This window comes from Callithrix jacchus, chromosome 22 (assembly GCF_049354715.1).
Source record: "Callithrix jacchus isolate 240 chromosome 22, calJac240_pri, whole genome shotgun sequence".
NCBI lineage: Eukaryota > Metazoa > Chordata > Mammalia > Primates > Cebidae > Callithrix > Callithrix jacchus.
Window position 1 is genome coordinate 46,078,209 of NC_133523.1, and position 27,021 is coordinate 46,105,229.

The 27,021-nt window shown below is 46.1% G+C and overlaps 1 protein-coding gene across 6 annotated transcripts; it reads right to left on the minus strand.

Moving 5' to 3' along the window:
* Positions 1–4,174: 4,174 nt before the first annotated feature.
* On the minus strand, positions 4,175–25,480 carry LOC100405978 (uncharacterized). Of its 6 annotated transcripts, XM_078361137.1 has the most exons (7): positions 24,676–25,480; positions 23,053–23,227; positions 21,048–21,147; positions 18,431–18,663; positions 17,555–17,634; positions 9,556–9,742; positions 4,175–7,949 (listed from the first exon to the last, which is right to left on the minus strand). In XM_078361137.1, the coding sequence occupies exons 5-7, from the start codon at positions 17,567–17,569 to the stop codon at positions 5,431–5,433; spliced, it is 2,721 nt and encodes a 906-aa protein (XP_078217263.1). In that variant the 5' UTR covers positions 17,570–17,634; positions 18,431–18,663; positions 21,048–21,147; positions 23,053–23,227; positions 24,676–25,480; the 3' UTR covers positions 4,175–5,430. The 6 variants fall into 6 exon arrangements, with proteins under 6 accessions (XP_078217263.1, XP_078217264.1, XP_054105225.2 ...); XM_078361138.1 differs by lacking the exons at positions 21,048–21,147; positions 23,053–23,227 and adding an exon at positions 19,899–20,054 and having other exon boundaries at positions 18,431–18,548; positions 25,427–25,480; XM_054249250.2 differs by lacking the exon at positions 18,431–18,663 and having other exon boundaries at positions 25,427–25,480.
* Positions 25,481–27,021: the final 1,541 nt, after the last annotated feature.

Sequence of the window (27,021 nt, forward strand, 5' to 3'; positions counted from 1 at the left end):
ATTGATAAGACCATTGGACTTCGTAAACGACCTTGGTCAACCTTGTGACTCCACACCCTATGACCCCCCTCTCAGCATTTTTTCTTTTAAAGACGGGGTTTCACCATGTTGGTCAAGCTGGTCTTGAACTCCCAACCCCAGGTGATCTACCCACCTTGGCCTCCAAAGTGCTGGGATTACAAGCGTGAGCCACCACGCCCGGCCCCCCTCAGCTGTCAAACCTATGACTCCCTCCCAGCTTGCAGGAAACCGCCCTAAACTGTAACTCCTGCAACTTTCCATTGCCCACCCCAAAGCCCATAAAACCAACTCCTATCCCACCGACCCTTACTAAAACCCAAAAAATCGGCCAGGCCTGGTGATGCATGCCTGTAATCCCAGCTACACAGGAGGCTGAGGAAGGAGAATCGCTTGAATCCGGAAGGCAGAGGTTGCAGGGAGCCAAAATTGAATCACTGCCCCGCAGTCTGGGTAAGAAAGTGAGATTTTGTCTCAAGAGAAAGAAAAAGTGACTAATGTCAACTGAAGTTGGAAAGCACCACACGCTTGCTTGCACTCTCACAAAGACATGACCCTCTGATATGGCTCCACACAAAATCCACAGGTTAAAAAGTCCTAAAGGACAGGCGAGGTTGTCCACGTCTTAAATCCCAGCACTTTGGGAGGCCCAGGCGGGAGGATTACGTGAGTCCGGAGTTTGAGACCAGCCTGACCAACATGGATAAACCCCATCTCCACTAAAAATGAAAAAGTAGCCAGGTGTGGTGGCAAATGCCTGTAATCCCAGCTACTAGGAAGGGTGAAGGGGGGAGATTCACTTGAACCCAGAAGAAAAATGTTGAGATGAGTCGAGTTGAGATGTACCATTGCACTCCAGCCTGGAGAACAAGAATGAAACTCTGTCTCAAAAAAAAAAAAAAAAAAAAAAAAAAAAAGGCCCCAAATACAAACTCTCAGGCCTGAAGCCTCTCTAAAGATCACTTGTGTCGTTTGAGGTTGGCCTATGGCTCTGATGTGTGGCAGCTTAGAAACCAGTTCCTCTTTTTGCTGACCTTCAACACAAGCCCTGAGCCATCAAATCCTGAAATTACCCACGCTTGGGCCCGGACATGAGGGCCCAGAGAAGCACCCAGGCTGTTGGCCCATCAATTACTTGAAACCTGTGTGTAGTGGCCCCTCAGTTGCTCCATGGCAGCTGGGCCAGGTGGCCCTGCCACCACTAATCCCATGAAGTTTCACAGCTGACCTGGTCCATTCTGTCTCCAGCCCCCCACATAGGTCAAGTTTCACCATGCTGACCAGGCTGGTCTTGAACTCTAACCTTAGGTGATCCGGCTCACCTCAGTCTCCCAAAGTGCTGGGATAACAGGTGAGAGTCACCACGTCAGGCTTTGATGTCCCTTTTAAAAAGTACTATGAGCAAAAATAAATAGATAGATAAAATAAAAAAAATTTAAAATGGGGTTTTGGGGTAAAGAAAAAAAACTACTATAAGCCAGGCATGGTGGCTCACACCTGTAATCCCAGCACTTGGGGAGGTCCAGGCAGGTGAATCCCCCGAGGTCAGAAGTTTCAGACATGCCTGAGAAACATGGAGAGACCCCATCTCTACTAAGAATACAAAGGAGCTGCGTGTGGTGACACATGCCTGTAATCCCAGCTACTCCAGAGGCTGAGGAGGAGAATCGCTTGAATCTGGAATGCAGAGATTACAGTGAGCTGAGATTGGACTACTACACTCCAGCCTGAGCAACAAGAACAATACCCCATCTAAATACAAACAAAACAAAACAAAAAAACGACTATGTAGGTCAGGCACACGGGCTAACCCGTCATCCCAGTACTTTTTTTTTTCTTTTTTTTTTTTTAAGACAGGGTTTCACCATGTTGGTCAGGCTGGTCTAGAACTCCTGACCACAGGTAATTCGCCTGTCTTGGCCTCCAGAGTGCTTGGATTACAGGCGCGAGCCACTACGCCCGGCCTAATCCCAGTACTTTTAAAGGCCAGGCAGGAGATTCCTTTAAGACCAGCCTGGAAACCCCGTTTCTACATGCACAAGAAACCCAAAAAGAACCTGGCATGATGCCTCATGCCTGTGGTTTCGGGTACTCAGGATGCTGAGGTATGAGGACTGCTTGAGCCCAGGAGGCCGAGGCTGCAGTTACAGGAGATCACGAACTGCACCCCAGCCTGGGCGACAGAGCCAGATCCTGTCTCAGAATACTAATTAATTAAAAGTATTATGTAATAACAGAAAGTGGTATTTTTTCACTTCACTTTGCCACTTCCTACACCACGCTGGGAAAAGATGAGAGTGACTCACAACTAAATAACTCACTGCCCTCTGGCTAAATAGAAATACTATGTGGAATCTAACCTCTGATATGCCACGATTTATAGAATATATATGTCTAAGAGATAGGAATTTTTTATTCTTGAGATGGAGTTTCACTCTTGTTACCCAGGCTGGAGTGCAATGGCGCGATCTCGGCTCACTGTAACCTCCGCCTCCTGGGTTCAAGCAATTCTCCTGCCTCAGCCTCCTGAGTTGCTGGGATTACAGGCACGCGCCACCACACCCAGCTAATTTTTTGTATTTTTAGTAGGGATGGGGTTTCACCTTGTTTACCAGGATAGTCTCGATCTCTTGACCTCGTGATCCACCTGCCTCGGCCTTCCAAAGTGTTAGGATGACAGGTGTGAGCCACCGCGCCAAGCCAAGATTAAGATAATATACACAGAACTCAGTATGTCACAACTAATCATATCCAATAAACTCACCCACTCATCTGAACCCAAAGGCATTTGCCCTTTTCTTTTTTTTTAAATGGAGTTTCACTCTTGTTGTACAGGCTGGAGTGTAATGGCGTTATCTCAGCTCACTATGACCTCCGCCTCCTGGGTCGTTTCTCCTGTCTCAGCATCCCCAGTAGTTGGCATTACAGAAGCCACCACCACACCCAGCTAATTTATTTTTAGTAAAGACGGGGTTTCATCGTGCTGGTCAGGCAGGTCTCGAACTCATGATCTCAGATCATCCACCCACCTCGGCCTCCCAAAATGCTGGTTTTGCAGGCATAAGCTACTCTGCCCAGCCCCTCGCCCCCCTCACTTTTTTTTCTAACACAGGATCTTGCTCTGTCGACCAGGCTGGAGTGCAATGACATGATCTTGGCTAACTGCAGTCTGGACTTCCTGAGCTCGAGACTCTCCTGCCTCAGGCTTCAGAGTAGCTGGGATTAGAGCGGTGTACTGTCACGCCCTGTTGAGTTTTTTTTTTTGGCAGAGAAGGTCTCACTATGCTGCCCAGGATGGCCTCGAACTACTGAACACAACCAATCCCCTTGCCTCAGTCTATTAAATTGTTGGGATTACAGGTGTGAGCCACTGCGCCCAGACCCTTTCTTCATTACTGTTTCCCTCCTTCATTCTGTACATCTCTCTCAATTTCCCCTTCTCTCCCTCGTCTAATGTCTAAGGAGGTAGGAACGTGAATTAAAGGCTTTGCCACAATCATGACACTTGTGGAGTTTCTCTCCTGTGTGAATTTTATGTTTTGCATAAGATGAAGCTTGACTGAAGACCTTGCTACAATCCTGCCATTTGTAAGGTTTCTCTCCAGTATGAGTATGCTGATCAACTGCAAGCTATGAACAAGGTCCGAACAATTTGCCGCATTCATTACACTTGTAAGATCTCCCTTCACAGAAGCCTAGTCTCCCTTGACAGAAGACTATGTGAGAGTCATCACATTAATAGTTTCCCTATACCATGGACCACCTGATCATGGTAAGTGCTGACTGCACATTGAAGGCTTTGCTATACTCATTACATGTGTGTGTGTGATTTCTCTCCAGTATTAGCTCTCTGATGTTGCCACACTCATTACACTTGTCAGGTTCTCTCCAGAATGAAGTGCCTTAGGAATTACAAGGGCTGAATTTCAAGTGAAGCGCTTGCCACACTCATTACACTTCTAAGGTTTCTGTCCAGTATTGTTGACAATGGACTACAAGAGATGACGTCTGCCTGAAGGTCCTGCCACACATTACCTGGGAAGAAAGTTGCCCCAGTGCCAAAGCGAGACTGCAGGCACGATCTGCCCCAGTATAAGAAATGATTACTTAGCTTTACCTATGATGCCAAATATATTAGAAAGAATCACATAATCAATTATATAAAACTCCTATTTAATCACTATTATTAACCTTTGGTTTAGTAGTATAGCACAGAATCACTTCCGTCACATAATATAGACATAATCAGGTGAAATATAATTAGAAATGGAAGGGACATTGTGAGAAGTGATCAGGAGGGGAGTGTCTTGCTGTAGTGTCAGCTGCTGGGAAAGTGACCTCTACTTAGCAGGCTGTAAAAGGGGGTTTCTTTTTCATTGGAGGATTTCAGAAAACCTTGAGTCTTGAGGAAGGCCTGATATTAGCCAAGCCAACCTGCAGACGACCAGGGGCTATTTTATTTTTTTCTGAGACAGAGTTTCACTATTGTTACCCAGGCTGGAGTGCAATGACGTGATCTCAGCTCACCGCAACTGCCGCCTCCTGTGTTCAAGCAATTCTCCTGCCTCAGCCTCCCAAGTAGCTGGGACTACAAGTGCGAGCCAGCATGCCCAGCTAAGTTTTTTGTATTTTTAGTAGGGACAGGTTTTCACCATGTTGACCGGGATGGTCTTGATCTCTTGACCTCATGATCCACCCACCTTGGTCTCCCCAAGTGCTGGGATTATAGGCGTGAGCCACCACGCCCAGCCTCCAGGGGCTTAAATGTCTCTCTGCGGTGCTGTGCTCCGATGGTCACCATCCTTGTCCACTTTCAGGTTTCGCTTTCCAACCTGGTGCTCTTTTTATGTTCTTACAAGGCATGAGAATAGAGGAATCCTACAGGAAGCCTTTGATCTTTCTGACAAGTGCACAGAAAGATGCTGACGTATGTGCCTCCCTTTTTGCAGCGGCTACCTGAAAGGGAGGCCCCGAGCTGTAAGCATGTGATTTGCCTGACCCTATCAATCATGTCAGATGAGTCACTCTTTACCCTGCCCCCCTGCCTTGTATACAGTAAGTATCAGCATGTCCAGGCATTCGGGGCCACAACTGGATTCTGCACCTTACTAGTAGTAGTCCCCTGGGTCCAGCTCAACTCTTTTCTGATCTCTCTGTCTTGTGTCTTTCTTTCCTTTGATCTATCTTCTCCGAACACAAAAGAACACCCAAGAGACCCGGCAAGGCTGGACCCTGTAGATGACACTTATAAGGTTACTCTCCAGTATGAAGTCTACGATGGTATGTAAGAGATGACATCTGAATGAAGGTCTTGCCACACTCACTACACTGATAAGGTTTCTCTCCTGTATGAAGTCTACGATGCTATGCAAGGGATAACGTCTGACTGAAGGTTTTCCCACAGTCATTACACTAAGGTTTCTCTCCTGTATGAAGTCTACGATGGTATACAAGGCATGACATCTGAATGAAGGTCTTGCCACACTCACTACACTGATACGGTTTCTCTCCTGTATGAAGTCTACGATGATATACAAGGGATGACATCTGACTGAAGGTCTTGCCACACTCACTACACTTGTAAGGTTTCTCTCCAGTATGAACTCTCTGATGTTGTGCCAGGTATGAATCATGCCCAAAAGCCTTGTTACAAACCTTACATTTGTATGGTTTCTCTCCAGTATGAATTCTTTTATGTCTTTCAAGGTGTGATTTGCAACTAAAATCTTTGTCACATTCTTCACAATTGTAACGCTTCTCTCCAGTATGACGTCTACAGTGACGTGAAAGGAGTGCTGGCTGATTAAAAACCTTGCCACACTCATTACACTTGTAAGGTTTCTCTCCAGTGTGAATTCTATGATGCTCTAGAAGGTATGAACGAATCCGGAAAACCTTGTCACAAATCTTGCATTTGTAAGGTTTCTCTCCAGTATGAAGTATGTGATGACGTGCAAGGTGTGCTTTTGTACTAAAACCCTTCCCACATTCATTACATGTGTAAGGTTTCTTTCCAGTGTGAATTCTATGATGGCACTGCAGGTATGACTTCCGGCTGAAGGTCTTGCCACACTCGTTACACCTGTAAGGTTTCTCTCCAGTATGAAGGGTCTGATGACATGCAAGGTGTGATTTTCTATTAAAACTCTCACCACATTCATAACATGTGTAAGGTTTCTTTCCAGTGTGAATTCTATGATGGCACTGCAGGTATGACTTCCGGCTGAAGGTCTTGCCACAATCGTTACACCTGTAAGGTTTCTCTCCAGTGTGAATTCTCTGATGCTCTGGAAGGTATGAACGACTCCGGAAAACCTTGTCACAAATCTTGCATTTGTAAGGTTTCTCTCCAGTATGAAGTATGTGATGATATGCAAGGTGCACTTTTGTACTAAAACCCTTCCCACATTCATTACATGAGTAAGGTTTCTTTCCAGTGTGAATTCTATGATGGCACTGCAGGGATGACTTCCGGCTGAAGGTCTTGCCACACTCGTTACACCTGTAAGGTTTCTCTCCAGTGTGAATTCTCTGATGCTCTAGAAGGTATGAACGAATCCGGAAAACCTTGTCACAAATCTTGCATTTGTAAGGTTTCTCTCCAGTATGAAGTATGTGATGACGTGCAAGGTGTGCTTTTCTACTAAAACCCTTCCCACATTCATTACATGTGTAAGGTTTCTCTCCAGTATGAAGTATGTGATGACGTGCAAGGTGTGCTTTTGTACTAAAACCCTGCCCACATTCATTACATGTGTAAGGTTTCTTTCCAGTGTGAATTCTATGATGGGACTGCAGGTATGACTTCCGGCTGAAGGTCTTGCCACACTCGTTACACCTGTAAGGTTTCTCTCCAGTGTGAATTCTCTGATGCTCTGGAAGGTATGAACGACTCCGGAAAACCTTGTCACAAATCTTGCATTTGTAAGGTTTCTCTCCAGTATGAAGTGTGTGATGACGTGCAAGGTGTGCTTTTGCACTAAAACCCTTCCCACACTCATTACATGTGTAAGGTTTCTCTCCAGTATGAAGAATCTGATGACGTGCAAGGTGTGATTTTCTATTAAAACTCTCACCACATTCATTACATGTGTAAGGTTTCTCTCCAGTGTGAATTCTATGATGGCACTGCAGGGATGACTTCTGAGTAAAGGTCTTGCCACACTCGTTACACTTGTGAGGTTTCTCTCCAGTGTGAATTCTATGATGGCACTGCAGGGATGACTTCTGAGTAAAGGTCTTGCCGCACTCATTACACTTGTGAGGTTTCTCTCCAGTATGAACTCTATGGTGACTTACAAGGTTGTGCTTCTTAGGAAAGACTTTGCCACACACATCACATTTGTTTTGTTTCTCTCCTGAATGGGTTAGCTGATGTCGCCTTAAGACTGAACTATTATGAAAGGCTTTGCCACACTCATTACAATGGAAAGGTTTTTCTCTCATGTGTACTTCCTGTTTTTGTGTGAATAATGAAGAATGGAGGACATTATTCTCATGCTTGTTAGAGACATGGGTTTTGAGCCTACAAGAAATGTTTTGGGCTGTTGAAACTGAGGAATCATCATTGGCAGACGTCTCTAGCTGATTATCAATATTCCCTTCGGTCTGAAATATGTGCAGTTCCGGCAGATGCGAATGGAAGCTTAACCCAAGCCGATCTCCAATAGGCTTCCTGCCAGCACACCCGTCATCATATGGCTCTGTACTTCCAGTCAACTCCTTGGGTTCTGTCATGAGTGCTTCATGGCCATTTCCTTTGACTTCTTGCCTCTGAAACTCAAACTCATGAATATCTTTCTCAGCTTCTGGGAAGCAAGAATCTCCAATGTGATGACTTGTACATTTTCCCAATGTCGCTGTGTGGATCCCTTCTCCTGTACTACCTTGCCCTGTTGATGAGAACTTCATCATAGACTTTAAAAAGCTATCTGAAAAATATAAAGACCAGTAGGTTTCCAATTAAGTACAGATGGTAAATAACAGTTAAGACTGAAATGTGCAAATATTACACAAAGAACAGTAGTTATTTTATCTTTTTGAGACGGAGTTTCTCTCTTGTTACCCAGGCTGGAGTGCAATGGCGCGATCTTGGCTCACTGCAACCTCCGCCTCCTGGGTTCAGGCAATTCTCCTGCCTCAGCCTCCCGAGTAGCTGGGACTACAGGCACGCGCCACCATGCCCAGCTAATTTTTTGTATTTTAGTAGAGACGAGGTTTCACCATGTTGACCAGGATGGTCTCGATCTCTTGACCTCATGATCCACCCGCCTTGGCCTCCCAAAGTGCTGAGATTATAGGCTTGAGCCACCGCGCCCGGCCCAGAACAGTAGTTATTTTAAACTTCCCTAATGTAATCTTGAAAGGTTAAGACTACTCATCTCTACTAAAAATACAAACATTAGCCAGGTGTGGTGGTAGGTGCCTGTAAATTCCACCTACTGGGGAGGTTGAGGCAGAATTGCTTGAACCCAAAAGGCAGAGGTTGCAGTGAGTAGAGATTTCACCATTGCACTCCAGCCTGGGCAACAAGAGCAAAATTCCATGTGAGCATAAAAAAGAGTTATGCCAAGAGCCTTATATATATGACGCAGTGAACCTGAACGATGTCGTACCCAGGAGGAATTTCTACAGCAGTGACTGCTGCTTAGAGAAGATAATCTTTAGTTTACGTGAAGAACACAGTCACAGTGCCAGTGAGACACTTCTGTGATTCTCCTCAAAACCCAGAAAGAAAGGCCGGGCATGACGGCTCACATGTGTAATTCCAACACTTGGCCAGAGGCTAAAGCTGGCAGAGTACTTGAGACCAGAAGTTTGAGACAAGCCTGGCCATCATGGTGATACCGTATCTCTAATAAAAATAAGAAGAGGCCGGGTGCCATGGCTCAAGCCTGTAATCCCAGCACTTTGGGAGGCCGAGACGGGTCGATCACGAGGTCGAGAGATCGAGACCAACATGGTCAACAACGTGAAACCCTGTCTCTACTAAAAATACAAAAAATTAGCTGGGCACGGTGGCGCGTGCCTGTAGTCCCAGCTACTCAAGAGGCTGAGGCAGGAGAATTGCCTGAACCCAGGAGGTGGAGGTTGCGGTGAGCCGAGATTGCATCGTTGCACTCCAGCCTGGGTAACAAGAACGAAACTCCGTCTCAAAAAAAAAAAAAAAAAAAAAAGAAAAAGAACATTAGCCAGGTCTGGTGGCATGTGCCTGTAATTCCAGATACGTTGAAAGGCTGAGGTATGGAATTGCTTGAACCCAGGAGGTGGAGGATCCAGTCAGTGCCATGCTTTCCATCTCTTATCCTGGACCATGCAGACAATTCTGCTCAGAGCTTCCAGGGGCATCTCTGCCTAGAGCAGGATGATGTTCAACTGTATTAGTCAAAGTGTTCATGAATTTTCTGTTTTTACGTAAAGCCACTGCATAGGAGAGTCCCTAAGAAGCTATCCGTGCTTCCTAGGAGGGTCTGCAGAAATCAATGACATGTACATCAAAAGCATACATGGGGCAAAATTGCAACAGAGAATACATACCAGGAAGAGCCAAGATGGACAAGGGCAGATTCCTCGTGTCTGGAGGGATGTTTTCCTCACCCACAGACTCCAGGTTCCTGTAGTTCTCCAACATCACGTCCCTGTATAAAGCCCTCTGAGCAGGGGTCAGGCATTTCCACTCCGCCAAAGAGAATTCTATAGCCACATCCCTGAAAGTCAAGCGTCCCTAAAATGAAAAATACATTTCAACAAAATGTTATACGGAACTGAGTTATCACCTTCACATGAAATGAGAAAAAAAGAAAATAAGTATTGTTATGATACCAGACTGTGCGCTGACAAATTCGCGTTAAGGTATCTTTGGACATTTTTGTCATATAGCTGCTTTTTAGTATACTTCTCCATGATAGATTTAAAAGTCTTGTAAGCCACTGTGGAAGTCCCAATTTCATGGATAATATAAAAAATATATTGCTGAGTGAGAGTCTCACCCCTGGAATCCCAGCACTTTGGGAGGCTGAGGCGGGTGGATCACCCGAGCTCAGGAGTTCAAGACCACCCAGGGCAACACAGTAGAACCCGGTCTCTACCAAAGATACAGAAAAATTAACTGGGTGTGGTGGCACACACCTCTTCTCCCAGCTACTTGGGAGGGTGAGGGAAGAGATTTGCTTGACTCCCAGAGGTGAATTTCACCATGAGCCAAGATTATACCACTGCACTCCAGCTTGGGCTCTAGACTTAGACGCTCTCTCTCTCTCTCTCTATATATATATATGTATATAAATAAGGCCAGGTGTAGTGGCTCACACCTCTGATTCCATCACATTGGGAGACTGAGGGGAGTGGATTACATGAAGTCAGGAGTTTGAGACAAACCTAGCCAATCTGGGGTAACCTAGTATTTACTAAAAATAAAAAAATTATCTGGGTGTGGTTGGGGAAAGCCCTTGTAATCCCAGCTGTTTGGGAAGCTGAAGCAGGAGAATGCTTGAACTCTGAAGGCAGAGGTTTCACGCCACTGCACTCTGGGCTAACAGAATGACACTCTTTCTCAGAAAATAAATAAATAAAAATAACATATATATACACAGAAACATACAGACAAATACAACTGACAGAGAGAGAGAGAGAGAGAGAGAGAGACAGAGTGAGAGGGAGAAAGACAGAGAGAGAGGGAGAGAGAGAGAAGAGCACACGCCAATGATGTGTTTATACACAAAGCATGGGCTTGGCCAGGCATGGTGGCTCATGCCTATAATACTAGCACTTATGATGTGAGCAGATCACAAGATCAAAATATCAAGACACCATCTTGGCCAACACGGTGAAACCTCAACTCTACTAAAAATACAAAAATTAGTTGGGCGTGGTGGCACACAGCTGTAGTCCCAGCTACTCGGGAGGCTGAGGCAGGAGAATCAGTTGAACTGGAAAGGCGGAGGTTGCAGTGAGCCGAGATCGTGCCACCGCAGTGCAGCCTGGGTATCAAGAGCAAAGCTCCATCTCAACAACAAAAACCAAAAGTTAGTGAAGAGGAAAACAACAACAACAACAACAAAGAATAAATGGAAATAAAGGGAGTCTAAACAGACCAACAGGACGCCATCAAGGACAACATCCTACACCTTATGAAAGCCCCAGGCCGGGAGGGGTGGCTCACCGTGTAATTCCAGCACTTTGAAAGGACTGGGTGAGGGAAATCACCTGATGTCAGGAGTTCAAGACTGACCTGGCCAACATGGTAAGATTCCTTCTGGATTAAACAGACAACAATTAGCCAGGTGTGGTGGTGCGCACCTGTAATTTCAGCTACTTGGGAGGCTGAGGTGAGAGAATCACTCCAACCCAGGAGGCAGAGGTTGAAGTCAGCCCACACTGCACCACTGCACTCTACCTTGGGCGACAGAGCAAAATTCCCTCTAAAGAAAAAAAAAAATTCCAGAAATCCAGAAGAGAGTGAGAGTCAGAAAGGAACAGAAAAGCCCACTGGAAGACATAATGCTCAAAATTTTCTAATTTCAGAAGGCAAAAGAAACAAATTCAACATCTTAAAAGTATCCAACTAGGATAATCTAAGAGACCTACAACAAACAACATCATAATAAAATTATCAAAATTCAGAGATAAAGAAAATTCTAACAATAGCCAAAAGAAGAGCTGTCACCCAAGATGGTGTTGCTGTCATATTCTTAAGAAATTTCTCAGTAGAAACATCAGAGTCTGCGAGTGAGTATGATGGAACAGTCAAAGCTTCAAAGAAATGCACCTGCCAATAAAACCGCTATACCTGAGAAAATGATCCTTTAAAAAATATTTTAAAATTAGGTCTTTCTCAGTTCAACAGAAGTTGAGGGAGTTGGTCACCACTACATCTGCAGCTACGCTCCGAAGGATTGAATGTGCTGAATGGAAAAATTAGCTCCTAGTGGGTATAAGAGTTTCAGTTTTGCAGGACAAAGTCCTGTAACTACTGCATACTAATATGAATATACCTGACACTACTTTACAGCCAAACAAAGAAACGACTCAAACACATCATCAAAGATTGACATGTCCAATTCATACTGAATTAAGTGTTGATAGCAAGATTGCTATACCTGTCTCAGATAAAATGGGGCAATGAAAAACAAAGAAACAGACTTTTACAGTTGTAAACATTAAGAGACATTAAAGGGAAAAGAGTGAAATTTCAATAAAGTGTGTTCTAAGGGAAATCAAAAGTATTTTCAAAAGCAAAATAGGAGGCTGGACGCGATGGCTCACGCCTATAATCCCAGCACTTTGGGAGGCCGAGGTGCGTGGATCAGGAGGTCAAAAGACCGAGACTATCCTGGTAAACAAGGTGAAACCCCAACTCTACTAAAAATACAAAAATTAGCTGGGCATGGTGGTACGCGCCTGTAGTCCCAGCTACTGGGGAGGCTGAGGCAGGAGAATTGCTTGAACCCAGGAGGCGGAGGTTGCAAAAAAAAAAGAAAAAGAAAAGAAAAATAGGGAGGTGTTTGCTGACTTCATATGAATTTGCTGACATACATTACCTGAATCTTTAAAATTAATTACCTGAAATACCTATGAGAAATACACAAAAATTAAAATTAAATATAAACCAAATCTATTTTTATTTATATTTTTGAGATGAAGCTTCACTCTCGTCACCCAGGCCGGAGTGCAATGACATGACCTTGGCTCACTACAACCTCTGCCTTTCAGCTTTGAGCAATTCTTTTGCTTCAGTTTCCTGAGTAAGTGGGATTACAACTGCTTGCCACCCATACCACCTAATTTTTTGCACTTTTAGTAAAAACGGGGTTCCACCATGTTGACCAGGCAGGCCTTGAACACCTCACATAAGGTAATCACCCTGCTTTGGCCTGTCAAAGTGTCAAGATTACAAGCTTTGGCCACTGAGCCCGGCTGCCATCAAATTTTTAACAATAAAATTAGATTTAAAGACAAGAGGACGTCATAATCACCGATGAGGCAAAGCTTACAAAGCAAAATAAAACAAGAAAATGCAAATAGAGAGCACGGGCCTAGGCAAGATGGCTCACTTGTATAATCTCAGCACTTTGGGAGGCCGAGGCGGGTAGATACGTGAGGTTAGGAGTTCATCAACAGCCTGGCCAAGATGATGAAACCCCATCTTTACTAAAAATACAAAACTTTGCTGGGCATGGTGGCATGTCCCGGTAATCCCAGCTACTTGGGAGGCTGAGGCAGGAGAAGTGCTTGAACCCGGGAGGTGGAGGTTGCAAAGAGTTAAGATGGTGCCTTTCCACTCCAGCCTGGGCAACAAGAGTGAAACTTGTCTCAAAAAAAAAAAAAATAATAATAATAATAATAAAAAGGTCATGTGAAGGAACATTTGTTTTACCCTTAAGAAAAAAATTCGGAGAACGATCCAAGATGGCCGATCGCTAACATCCCGGGATTGCAGCTCTCAGGGAAGGCGCGGAGAACTAGAGGACGCCACAGTTTCAGACAAAGTCTGGTCGCTCACGGAGCAGAAGATCCCCCAGTGGTGGAAACACACGGGTCGCCAGCGCGACTCTCGTGGTCGGCGCAGCGGTTCCGCCGGCACCTCGGCGCGGCAGCTCTCGGAGCAGAGTAAACGGGACCGGTTCCCCTTCTGACCGAGGTTTGGAGCCCCGGGAAGGCAGAGTCGCCTACTACGGAAACAAGAAGGAAGCCCGACAGGAGAATCCTGGGCAGAAAAGCACCATCAGTTTTAACGCCGCTGCTCTGGCCCTGGGAACTAACAACCTGGACGTCCACTCAAGAGACCTAATCTGAAAGTTGGTAATTTCAAAGACGAGAGGAGGATAAATTTACAATGACGGGAAGAAACCAGCGTAAAAAAGCTGAGAATACTCAAAGTCAGAACGCCTCTCCCTCTAAAGATGATCACAGTTCCACATCAACAATGGAACAAGGCTTGATGGAGAACGAGCGCCTCCTGATGACAGAATCACTCTTCAAGGAATGGATAATAACAAACTTCGGTGAGTTAAAAGAACATGTTGTAGCCCAACGTAAAGAAACTAGGAACTTTGACAAAAGGCTTGATGAAATCCTATTGAGAATAGACAACTTAGAGAGGAGTATGAGTGAATTAATGGAACTGAAGAATACAATACAGGAACTCTGAGAAGTATGCACAGGTTTAAACACTCGAATTGTTCAAGCAGAAGAAGGGATATCAGAGGTCAAAGTCCAACTTAATGAAATAAAACGTGAAGAAAAGATTAGAGAAAAAAGGATAAAAAGGAATGAGCAAAGTCTCCAAGAAATGTGGGACTATGTGAAAAGACCAAATTTACGTTTGATAGGTGTACCTGAATGCAACGGAGAGAATGAATCCAAGCTGGAAAATACCCTTCAGGATATTATTCAGGAAAATTTTCCTAAACTAGCAAAGCAGGTCAACATTCAACCCCAGGTAATACAGAGAACACCACAAAGATATTCCTCAAGAAGACCAACCCCAAGGCACATAATCGTTAGATTCACCAGGGTTGAAACGAAGGAGAGGATACTAAGGGCAGCCAGAGAGAAAGGTCGGATAACCCACAAAGGCAAGCCTATCAGACTTACAGCAGATCTCTCGGCAGAAACTCTACAGGCCAGAAGAGAGTGGGGGCCAATATTCAACATCCTCAAAGAACAGAACCTTCAGCCCAGAATTTCATATCCAGCCAAACTAAGCTTCACAACTGAAGGAAAAATAAAATCTTTTATGAACAAGCAAGAACTCAGAGATTTTATTACCACCAGGCCTGCTTTACAAGAGCTTCTGAAAGAAGCATTACACACAGAAAGAAACAACCAGTATTAGCCTTTCTAAAAATACACCAAAAAGTAAAGAGCACCAACATAAAGAAGAATTTACACCAACACATGGATAAAACAGCCAGTCAGCATCAAATGGCAGTAACCCTAAATTTAAATTGACTAAATTCCCAATCAAAAGACACAGCCAAAACCCAATGGCATGTTACATCCAGACCTGTTTCACATGCAAGGATGCACAAAGACTCAAAACAAAGGGATGGAGAAAGATTTACCAACCAAATGGAGAGCAAAAATAAATAATAAATAAATAAAAAGCAGGAGTTGCAATTCTTGTATCGGATAAAATAGATTTTAAAGCAACAAAGATATAGTGGTAAAAGGATCAATGCAACAACAAGAGCTAACGATCCTAACACCCAGATAGGAGACTTAGATTCAATGAGACAGAAAATTAATAAGGATATCAAGGACTCGAACTCAGATCCAGAACAAGTAAACTTAATAAATATTTATAGAGCTCTCCACTTCAAATACACAAAATATACATTCTTGTCAATACCACATCACACCTACCCATTAGTTTAAATGAAACATTGATTGGCCATTATTAATACCCAATTTTTTTTCAAAATAAAGCAATATTTCCATTTACTCTCCCTCTTTCTCTTCCTCTCTCCTTTACTTATTTTTTTTTTTTTTTTCTTTCCTTCTCTCAAAAAAAAAGAAATCAACTTGTAAACCTCTAGATCCAGGTCGGCAATGTCTCTTTCATTGCTTGATTTCCTTTCTTCCCTTCCCTCCCTCCCTCCCTCCCTCCCCGCTTCCTCCCTTCCTTCCTTCCTTCATCCCTTCCTTCCTCCCTACCGTCCTTCTTCCCTTCCTTCCTGCCTTCCTCCCCCCCCCCAAAAAAAAAAGAAAAAAATTCATAATATGAACAAAACTTAAAGGCAAAAATAAAGAATTTGTAGGGAGCCAGCCCCCACACCCCATCCACGGGTACCCAGAATTCAGTGTGACAAATAAATGAAAAAAAAGACAGATTAAGAATGAAAGTGGGGCCGGGTGCAGTGGCTCACTCCTGTAATCCCAGCACTTTGGGAGGCCGAGGCGGGTGGATCTCGAGGTCAAGAGATCGAGACCATCCTGGTCAACATGGTGAAACCCCGTCTCTACTAAAAATACAAAAAATTAGCTGGGCATGGTGGCGCGTGCCTGTAATCCCAGCTACTTGGGAGGCTGAGGCAGGAGAATTGCCTGAACCCAGGAGGTGGAGGTTGCGGTGAGCCCAGATCGCGCCATTGCACTCCAGCCAGGGTGACAAGAGCGAAACTCCGTCTCAAAAAGAAATAATAATAATAATAAATAAATAAATAAACGTTTTATAATAATGGGTAGAAAAAAGTGCCTTCATTCTCTCTAACAAAATAACTGCTACCAGTTTTGTCCAAAATGCCTTATTAATCAGGGCCCTGAAAAAAAAAATCTCTGTGGGGTCAAAGTGCTGAGAATGATTTAAAGAATCCTCAGTAGTTAGATATTCATATTGATTACATGACTCAAAGTCAATGATGAAATAAAGCCACCTCTACCACTGATGTCTCTCTCTGTTTTCCATCCTATTCCAAGCCAGTAAACGTGCGGAGTCCCACTGGGCTGGCTGTCTCACACCTGTAACCCAGCAGATTGGGAGGCTGAGGTGGGAGAATCACTTGAGGCCAGGAGTTCAAGGTTATAGTGAGCTATGATTTTGCCATGTCACCCCTGCCTAGACAACATAGCAAGTCCCGAACTCCACAGAGTAAAAAATAAATTAGCAGCCATGATGGCACATGCCTCATGCCGTAGCACTTGGGAGGCTAATGTAGGGATGACCTGAGCCCAGGAGTTCGAGGCTGCTTTAAACTAGCATTGTGCCACTGCACTTCAGACTGAACCCCAGAGTGACACCCTGTGTTTTAAGATAAAAAGTTTGGAGTCAGAGACATATTGATTCACTAATGTAACTTCAAAATGCATTACAAAATCAGACACAAAATAGCTGCCCTAGGCCAGGCGCAGTGGCTTATGCCTGTAATCCCAGCACTTTGGGAGGCCGACACAGGTGGAGCACAAGGTCAGGAGATTGAGACCATTCTGGTCAACATGGTGAAACCCTGTCTATACTAAAATTACAAAAATCACCTGGGTATGCTGGTGCATTTCTGTAATCCCAGCTACTCGGGAGGCTGAGGCACAAGAATTGCTTGATTCCAGGTGGTGGAAGTTGCAGTGATCCAAGATGGTGCCACTGCACTCCAGCCTGGTGACAATGAGTCTCTGTCTCAAAAAAAAAAAAAAAAGCTTCCCTAACATATCTCCCTTTCCCCTCCAGATACCAGAGCACATATATTTTCTCTGATCTGGTCCACAAACAGTTAAACATGTATCCATTTTTGTGGCCCCTGAACATTCCCTGCTGCCCAGCACCACAGACAGCACAAGGCCCATATGCCGTCTCCATCCATGTCTGGGGAGAGCCCTTCCCAGGACCATGCCCAGTGCAGCCTCTTCCCAAGCTCACGTCACTGGGTTATAGGAGATGGAATCTAAGTGGAGATGGGAGGGACTGAGAAAAGGCATGAGTGAGTGTGAGCACACGTGCCAGGCAGGACGCTTCAGACTCACAGAAGACCGGCTACTACAAACCTGGCATTTCAGAAACAACAACAAAAAAAGAATGATCCACAGAGGACGATGACTTTACCTGAGGAGGAGGCATCCCGGGCTCCTTTTCTTTGGCCTTCCTGGTGGCTGCCTCGTAACATGAGTCTTTGGAAATCAATCCTGCATGTGGGAAAAAAAGAAATTTATTTATTTATTTATTTTTGAGACGAAGTCTACCTCCATTGCCAGGCTGGGGTTCAGTAACAGAATCTCAGCTCACTGCAATGTCTGACACCCAGATCAAAGCGATTCTCCTGCCTCAGCATCCTGTGTAGCTGGGATTACAAACACAGGCTGCCATTCCCAGCTAATGTTTGTGTATTTAGTAGGAATAGGTTTCACCATCTTACCTGGGATGGCCTCGATCTTGTGACCTTGTGCTCTGCCCAGCACAGCCTCCCAAAGAGCTGCGATTACAGGTGTGAAGCACCGCACCAGATAATTATTTAATGTTTAAAAACCAAACAGTTGGCCGGGTGCAGTGACTCATGCCTGTAAACCCAGCACTTTGGGAGGCTGAGGTGGGTGGATCACCTGAGATTGGGAGTTCAAGACCAGCCTGACCAACACGGACAAACCCCATCTCTGCTGAAAATAGAAAAAATCAGCCAGATGTGGTGGCACATGCATGTAATCCCAGCAACTTGGGAGGCTGAGGCCAGAGAATTGCTTAATCCTGGGAGGCAGAGGTTGTGGTGAGTCAAGATGGTGCCATTACATTCCAGCTTGGGCAACAAGAGTGAAACTCTGTCTTGAACACAAAAAACAAAAAAAAGCACTCACTTTTTTTCTGTGACAAAAGACACACACAGGGGAGACCCCACCCTGTAGAAAGACAGTCCTCCACTGCCCACTGCACCAGAGATTATGTAGAGATAAGAGCATCCTACAGAAGAACCTATGAGGTAATTCTTACGCGTTTTCAGATCTTGGTTTTCTTCTGGAAGTCCACACACACTGCATCAGGGTACAGATCTTCAGGGCACCCAGGTAGCCTTCACCAAGCCCCATGCAGAGCACAGCCCATCACCTCCCTGTAGATGGCAGGCTGCTCTTAGCTCTCAACATGGAGGAAACTGCCTTGATGTTCAATGCTGGGCACAGATGAGAATCACCAGCACCAATGTATTACTGAGGGTAAGTCCCATCCTATGAAAATAGCAATCTCTGATGAAAAAGCATAAAAGATGTATTTATGGCCCAGCGTGGTGGCTCACGCCTGTAATCCCAGCACTTTGGGAGGCCGAGGCGGGTGGATCACAAGGTCGAGAGATCAAGACCATCCTGGTCAACACGGTGAAACCCTGTCTCTACTAAAAATACAAAAAAATTAGCTGGACATGGTGGAACGTGCCTGTAGCTACTCAGGAGGCTGAGGAAGGAGAATTGCTTGAACCCAGGAGGCAGAGGTTGCGGTGAGCCGAGATCACGCCATTGCACTCCAGCCTGGGTAACGAGCAAAACTCCGCCTCAAAAAAAAAAAAAAAAAGAGAGATGTATTTGTAAAATGCCTGAGCATCCTAATGTGAAGTCAGGGCTGGGCTCCACTCAGAGGGCACCAGCCCAGCACAGCCCCACTTTCTGGCTCTGCTCTCCCCTTGGGACTTATTCTCTCAAGAGTCCAGTTTATTTCCCATATTTAAAATACATGCTGTCAAGTTTGGCTAACCCCCAGAAGTACACTTCACCCTCATTTGAGACATGCAGGACTGCAGGGAATGTGTAGGAGGGTTTAGGAAGTCACTGATGAAAACATGAGGGTGGAGATGTCTGTGTGATGTCCTAGCAGAGAGCTGAGGAGCCAACTGAACACAGGATTGCAGAGCTCAGGGGAAAGGCCTGCAGGGGACACGGAGCCATGTAGCTGGGTGAAAGTCCAGAGATGAAATGATAAGAAGGGAAAGAGGGTGTGGACAGAGACATGAAAAAGTTCAAGGTGATTTGGGTCTAATTTCCTGTTTTTTCCATTCTGGTATTTGTGTTTTTTATATTTAAGGGGAACTGGAATCCATTTAAAATTCAAATCACACCTGAGCATTACCCTGTCCTACAGGAAAAGCAACTCTCTATCTGGTCAGTCATTTCAGGGGTCAGTGTCACTTTGAGCTGCTGTGGTCTTATTCCACAGCTGTGTATTACAGGTGGGCTCACTGAGATTTAGAGCAAGAGACATTACACTGAGTTATCCTGAGAAACTCTGAGTTGATTAGAATAAAAGTGTGGCTGATTCCCACGTGATGGCCTGGGAGGGCCAACAGGTTGCAGTGGTCTTCCTTCTCTAGAGAACTCCAGAACGGGCAGGGCATGGTAGCTCACACTGCATTCCCAGCACTTTGGAAGGCTGAAGTGGGTCGATCACGTGAGCCCAGGAGTCTGAGACCAACCTGCACAATACGGTGAAATCTCATCTCTATCAAAAGTACAGGCCGGACGCGGTGGCTCATGTCTATAATCCCAGCACTTTGGGAGGCCAAGGCGGGTGGATCACAAGGTCAAGAGATCAAGACCATCCTGGTCAACAAGGTGAAACCCCGTCTCCACTAAAAAAAAAAAATACAAAAATTAGCTGGGCATGGTGGTGCATGCCTGTAGTCCCAGCTACTCAGGAGGCTGAGGCAGGACAATTGCTTGAACCCAGCAGGCGGAGGTTGCGGTGAGCCAAGATCATGCCATTGCACTCCAGTCTGGGTAACAACAGCGAAACTCCCTCTCAAAAAATAAAAAGAAAAGGACAAAAAATTAGCCAGACATGGTGGTGTGCATCTGCAATCCCAGCTATTTGGGAGGCTGACTGGGGTGGGTCGCTTGGGCCTTGGAGGCAGAGCTTGCCATTGCTGGGAACACTGTGGACCCCTAGGTGGTAGCCGAGCAACCCCAAGCTTACGGAAGAATTGGCAAAACCCAATCTATCTAAAATAACAAGAAGGAATAGTTGATTTTTAACCCCCGAAATGAGTTATTTGCTTTCTGACGCTTGTTACTTACTCTATCAATTATATTTGAGAAAAATAAAGAATAATGGGAAAAACTGAGCTATAACTTGTAACTTTGGTTCTGCTGAGCTGTTGTGTAATGGAGAGGCTCATTAAGCACATCTCTTTCCCAGGAAAGGCATATTGGTTATGGCCCTGGAAACGGAATGCGACCCTGTGGAGAGACTATGAACATATGCAGGAAAGGCCTCTGTTGTGAGGAAAAACCTCAGGGACTGAGATCACGATGTCAAAGTCTGTCTTCCACTGCTCCTCCAGGCCTGCAGGGGGCGCTCCCCCTCTTGCAGTTTTGTGGTCAGGCTGCTTGTCCTGGGTCAGATCCTATTCTCCCTGCGGCTGCGGGCCCAGTGCCTTTCTGGCTGGTAATTATAAGTTGATGTTTAACCTCTACTCTTGCTAAGGTACATGTTTTTTATGCTGACCCACAAAAAGTAATTTTTACATGGTTCCGCTTTTACAATATCATATTGTGATCTTTGGTCAATAGTTTATGTTTCTTTTTGTATAATTATCACTGTAATGTGGTATAACTTTACTCACCCTCCCCTACTGAAAGAGCCTAATAAAAAACTGAGGTTTTCAGGGGCCCGTTAGACATCCAGGGCACAGCATTACATGGTGGTGTCTCCCCAGGGCCCAGCTGTAAAAAAAAAGAAAAAAGTTTGTTTGTCTTTCTTTTCACCGACCACTCGATCACTTTGAGAGACATTGAATCCACGCTGATATATTGGGAGCTGGTCTCCGCAACAGCAATGAGCCAAGATTGTGTCACTGCACTCAAGGATGGATGACAGAGTCACACCGTCTCAAAAAATGGAACAAAACTAATCCCAGGACCATCTTTTATAAAATTGAACAAAAGAAAGCTCTCTTAGAATGCCTAAGGTTCTCATGCATGAATCCTAAACATGCAATTATTTTTCCAGAAAAATTACAGAAAGACTCTTTCTTTTTTTTTTCTTTTTTTTTGTTTTTTGAGACGGAGTTTTGCTGTTGTTACCCAGACTGGAGTGCAATGGCATGATCTTGGCTCACCGCAACCTCCGCCTGCTGGGTTCAAGCGATTCTCCTGCCTCAGCCTCCCAAGTAGCTGGGACTACAGGCACGTACCACCATGCCCAGCTCATTTTTGTATTTTTAGTAGAAACGGGGTTTCACCATGTTGACCAGGATGGTCTCGATATCTTGACCTCTTGATCCACCCGCCTCGGTCTCCCAAAGTGCTGGGATTATAGGCGTGAACCAGTGCACACGGCCAGGAATACTTTCAAAATAGACACAATTGTGAACACATAGCTATAGGTGTTTAAAACACTGAAAGAGAGGCAGTGGTAGAAATGAGATGTGAGCTAATGTTTCCTTCATGAACACATGGGTTCTGCTGAAACAGGCTTCCAAGTCAATCCAACTGCTTGATCATCTGCAGAGAATAGTATAGCGCAGAGGAACTTGAGGGCAATGTTTATGTAGAAGCTCACAGCTCACCGATTCATCAGATGACAGAAGAAAATGGAGTAACAGGCTACTTGAAGTACATTTTGATGTTAGCAGAAAGAAAAACGGTCCTCGACTATCTTTAGTAAGTACACATTGAAACAACCTAAAATCATTTCTCAGGTAGTAGAAAATGTTTCCCCATATGATATAGACTAGAAAGCATACAGTTCTCAATGTAAACCGGACATAATAAATTTTGGAGATAAACAATTTTAAAATGGTTAAAAACAATATAGCTGCCGGATGCGGTGGCTCACGCCTATAATCCCAGCACTTTGGGAGGCCGGACCGGTGGATCACAAGGTCAAGAAATCGAGACCATCCTGGTCAACATGGTGAAACCCTGTCTCTACTAAAAATACAAAATTTAGCTGGGCATGGTGGTGCATGCCTGTAGTCCCAGCTACGCAGGAGGCTGAGGCAGAATAATTGCTTGAACCCCGGAGACGGAGGTTGTGGTGAGCCGTGATCTCGCCATTGCACTCCAGCCTGGGTAATGAGCGAAACTGCATCTCAAAATAACAACAACAACAACAACGACAAATATATAGCTAATAAAATGTGGGGTCAAAGAACAAATTTTGAACACATATCATAGTTGGAAACCCATCATGTGAGCTCATAGGATCCTACCAAAGCTTATTTCAGAAACATTTATTTGATTTTTTTGAGACAGAGTCTCACTCTGTCGCCTGGCTTGAGTGAAGTGGTGTGATTTCAGCTCACTGCAAACTTTGCGTCCTGGATTCCAGTGATTCTCCTGCCATAGCCACCCGGGTAGCTCAGATTACAGGTGCCCACTATCATACCCAGTTAATTTTGTATTTTAGTCGAGATGAGGTTTTACAATGTTGGCCGAGCTGGTCTCAAACTCCTGACCTCACGTGATTGGCCTACACAGCCTCTGAAAGGGCTGAAATAACAGGCATGAGCGTACGCACCCAGCTAATTGTTTTTATTATTATTAATTAAAAAACAAGCTGGGGTGTGGTGGCTCACATCTGTAATCTCAACTCTTTGGGAAGGCAAAGCGGCTGGATCACCTGACCTTTGGAGATGGAGACCAGCCAGGAAAACATGGTGAAAGCTCGTCTCTACAAAGGATACAAAAATTAGCTCGATATGAAGGCTGGCTTCGGTCCCGGCTAATTCTGGAGGCTGAGGTGGGAGGATCCCTTGAACCCAGGTGGTTGATGCTCCAGTGAACTGTGATCTTGCCATCTCTAATTTAAAAAAAAAAATAAAGAAAAAGGAGCACTTGGTTCCTGGGTCTGGGGACAGTGAATCTAAGGCCAGGTAACGCGAACTTTCCAAAACTAGACTGAAAGGAAATATTCCATCTTTCTGTTAGGGACAAGCGGCCTCAGACAACCCCCTCCATGCAAGCTGACCAGCCCTCCTGATTGCTCCACAGCTGCGTTCCTGAACTGCCCTCTTTTGTACCTGAGCAAGTCAAGGAATGCACCACACTCTGAGATTGAATTATGAGTCCTTTATGAAGCCAGTGACCGAGAGGTGGCTAACGCCCAAAATTCTTTCCACCCTTAAGAAAAAGTTAGGTGGTCTTTTATACCCTAGTTTTGAAGGGGAGGGGGAACCTAGCTGAAGCAAATTTTTCACAAAAGCAGAGTAAGCGAAAAAGTTAAAAGATAAACTGGTACATGAGAAATCAAACAGCGCTAGGTGCGAGGGGTAAAGCTGTCTGGAAAGACATACAACTTGTAGATAATGGGGGCTCTGAGCACTTGACAGCACCTCCATTCCCAGGCTCTGCTGGTACCACTTAACTCCGCCTCTTCTCAACAAATGCATTCCTGGAGATGCCCAGGGTCACCCTGCCCCAGCTACATGCTACAGTTACATACATAATGGTGGGAAAATCACTACAATGAAGAAGCTAAGATTGAGTCTGTCCAGCTCAAGAAGCTAACATAATGCCTGACCAGCTTTTAGTGTGAGAAAGAGACTTAGTTTTAGCTGGCAAAAAGCAGGTTATCACACACCTAGGTGCTACAATTAAGCAAAGCCTGATTCCAGCCATCTGGGCAGCTCGGAGAGGACAGGGAAAACAAATATCTCCAGGCTTGTAAATTCCTGTTTTACATACACCTGAAAGATCCTGTTTTTTAAAAACTGCCCCTACAGAAGTCGCAGGATGATATGCTGTAAGTCTGTCACAAGTTAACAAACCATCTCTGCGCCTGTTGCAAGCTGACAGAGTCTCAGTCCTGAAACTCCCTTATGCCCCTCTCACCCCATGTAAACCCCTCGTGTTGTAAGCTCGGGGCTGCCTCCTGTGATGGTTACGGGGCAGCCGGCAGGTTAGTAAAACTTCCACGCCTGACTTTGGGTCTACTCTCCTTCCTCTTGGCCAACCTTACACTCCCCACGCGGACTAACAAAGGATCAAAGGCTACTCTTTCTACAGCTCTCCGCCTTCCACCACGTCTCCCAAGGAAACACAGTGCCCAGGAGTGGCCACGGCCAGGCACCGGCCACCGCTTCCGCACAGGGCACCCACCTGCTGTGGGCTCGGGCCAATTCACCTCAGCAAGGGCCGAACTCCTTCATCCAGAAAAAGGGGTAGCCCGTGGGGACCTCAAAAGAAAGACTTAACCCCCAGAACTTTGTAAACGGGGCCCTGGAGAAGCTCACTGGGGTCCACTCCCACCTTGTTAAGTGCCTTCTTGATTGACTCAATTCCTGCTGTCGCCGCTGTTAGGTCGTTACTTTGAAGGTTCCCCCCCCCACAATTCTATGTCCAAAAGCCGAAGCCTTGGATACGTCAGTCAAGACTGCCTTCCGGTAAAACAGGGACAGGATGAGATAAGAGGGCTTCCTCGGGAAAAGCACGTTTTCCAGGGCTTGGAACTGGGAGCAGCGGAGCCCGGCAGGAGGAAGGAGGTGGGGGCGACGGCGCCTCTGGACAGGGGTGGGGTCTGCAGGACTTCAGGACCAGGCAGAGGACGCACGGCCCCGGACTGGGGTTGTGGCGCTGCGCTCCAGGGACCCACGACAGCGAGGCTCGGAGGCTCCCAGGGCGGGGGAGAAAATGTGAAACAGCACGAGGCGGGACGCCGGGTTAGGAAGCGTTTTCAGCAGGAACAAGCGCCGGTACCAGGTGCCTGCACAGCCCTAGCTCAGAAAGACCGGGACGGGACAAGCCTCAGGGCGACTTTAAACGCAAACGGAAGCGACCCACAGACCCTCACCCAGACGTCTCAACTTGCTCTGTGTTAAGGAAAGACACGACCAGCCTCGGGGTGAATTCAAACTCAAAAGGAAGCGACCCACGGACGTCGCAATTTGCTCTGGGTTGAGAAAAAGGGGTCAAAATTGCCAAGTCTGTGGGGACCCCACGCCCCCGGTACAGCAGCACCACACGCCTGGGAAGCGGAGACAAAACAAACAGCAAAACTCACGCGCCGCGGTGCCACCGGCAGTCCACACCAGCCGCTTCCGGGCCTGTGCCAATCGGCAGGAAGGAGGCCAGGCCTGGACCGGACCCCCAAGGAGGTGGGCGGGGCCTGAGTGAGGGCGGGAAAGGACGCAGAGGGGCGGGCGGGTCTCAGTGCGGAAAGCGCAGGGAGGGAACTGCCAGAGGCCTGATGCGGCCGGAAGGGGCCTGAGGCGTGAGGGTTCCGTGGGGGCGGGGCCTGAGCGTCCCTCTATCCCGCTCTCCCGGTCTGTGCGTTCCGGATTTTAGAGGCAAAATCCTCCAGGCGGGGCTGGAGCAGCTCAGCAGTCTGAGAAATAGACGTCCCTAAAAAGTCAAGCTGGGGCGGTAACTGAATCCAGGAACGTTCCTTGCTATTGAATTAATTTTAGCAATTCATTTTTAAATTTTATTATTTTTTTGAGACGGAGTTTCGCTCTCGTTGCCCAGGCTGGAGTGCAATGGCGCGATCTCGACTCACCGCAACCTCCGCTTCCTGGGTTCAGGCAATTCTCCTGCCTCAGCCTCCCGAGTAGCTGGGATTACAGGCACGCGCCACCATGCCCGGCTAATTTTTTGTAGAGTCGGGATTTCACCATGTTGACCAGGGTGGTCTCCATCTCTTGATCCACCCGCCTCAGCCTCCCAAAGTGCTGACTTTTGGCAATTTAATTCCAAAGCCTCGAAGTTGTCTAGGGCAGGAACGTAAACTGGACGGTGAAATGTAAAGTCCAGCTTGAGGGAAACGTACAGTTGCATGCTGACGGCCCACAGAACAGCACAGAAATCCTCTCTCTTTTCTGTAAGGTCTGAGCCTGCCCTGGACGACGAGGCAACCCCGGTGAACCGCAGGTACACCTCTGGAGGGCGAGGGCATTCCCAAATCAGAAAACCCGAGAAAGCTGCAAGACCGAAAAATGAGAAAGAAATAATCAACACCTGCGGCGCCTGCTTAACTGAGACATTCTCTATTCCTTATGCCTGCCCCAATTGATAAGAACATTGGACTTTGTAACCGACCTTGGTCAACCTTGTGACTCCACACCCTATGACCCCCCTCTCAGCATTTTTTCTTTTTAAGACGGGGTTTCACCATGTTGGTCAGGCTGGTCTTGAACTCCCGACCTCAGGTGATCCGCCCGCCTTGGCCTCCAAAGTGCTGGGATTACAAGTGTGAGCCACCACGCCCGGCCCCTCCCAGCTTGCAGAAAACCGCCCTAAACTGTAACTCCTGTAACTTTCCATTGCCCACCCCAAAGCCCATAAAACCAACTCCTATCCCACCGACCCTTACTAAAAACCCAAACAATCAGCCGGGCCTGGTGGTGCATGCCTGTAATCCCAGCTACTCAGGAGGGTGAGGAAGGAGAATCGCTTGAATCCGGAAGGCAGAGGTTGCAGGGAGCCAAAATTGAATCACTGCCCCGCAGTCTGGGTAAGAAGGTGAGATTTTGACTCAAGAGAAAAAAAAAGTGACTAATGTCAACTGAAGTTGGAAAGCACGACACGCTTGCACTCTCACAAAGACACGACCCTCTGATATGGCTCCACACAAAATCACAGGTTAAAAAGTCCTAAAGG

Excerpts from the sequence above, each read along its gene's own strand:
- LOC100405978 (XM_035283659.3), bottom strand. Across the intron at positions 7,950-9,555 it reads GTCCATCTTGGCTCTTCCTG|ATAGCTTTTTAAAGTCTATG; the intron begins GTATGTATTCTC and ends TATATTTTTCAG.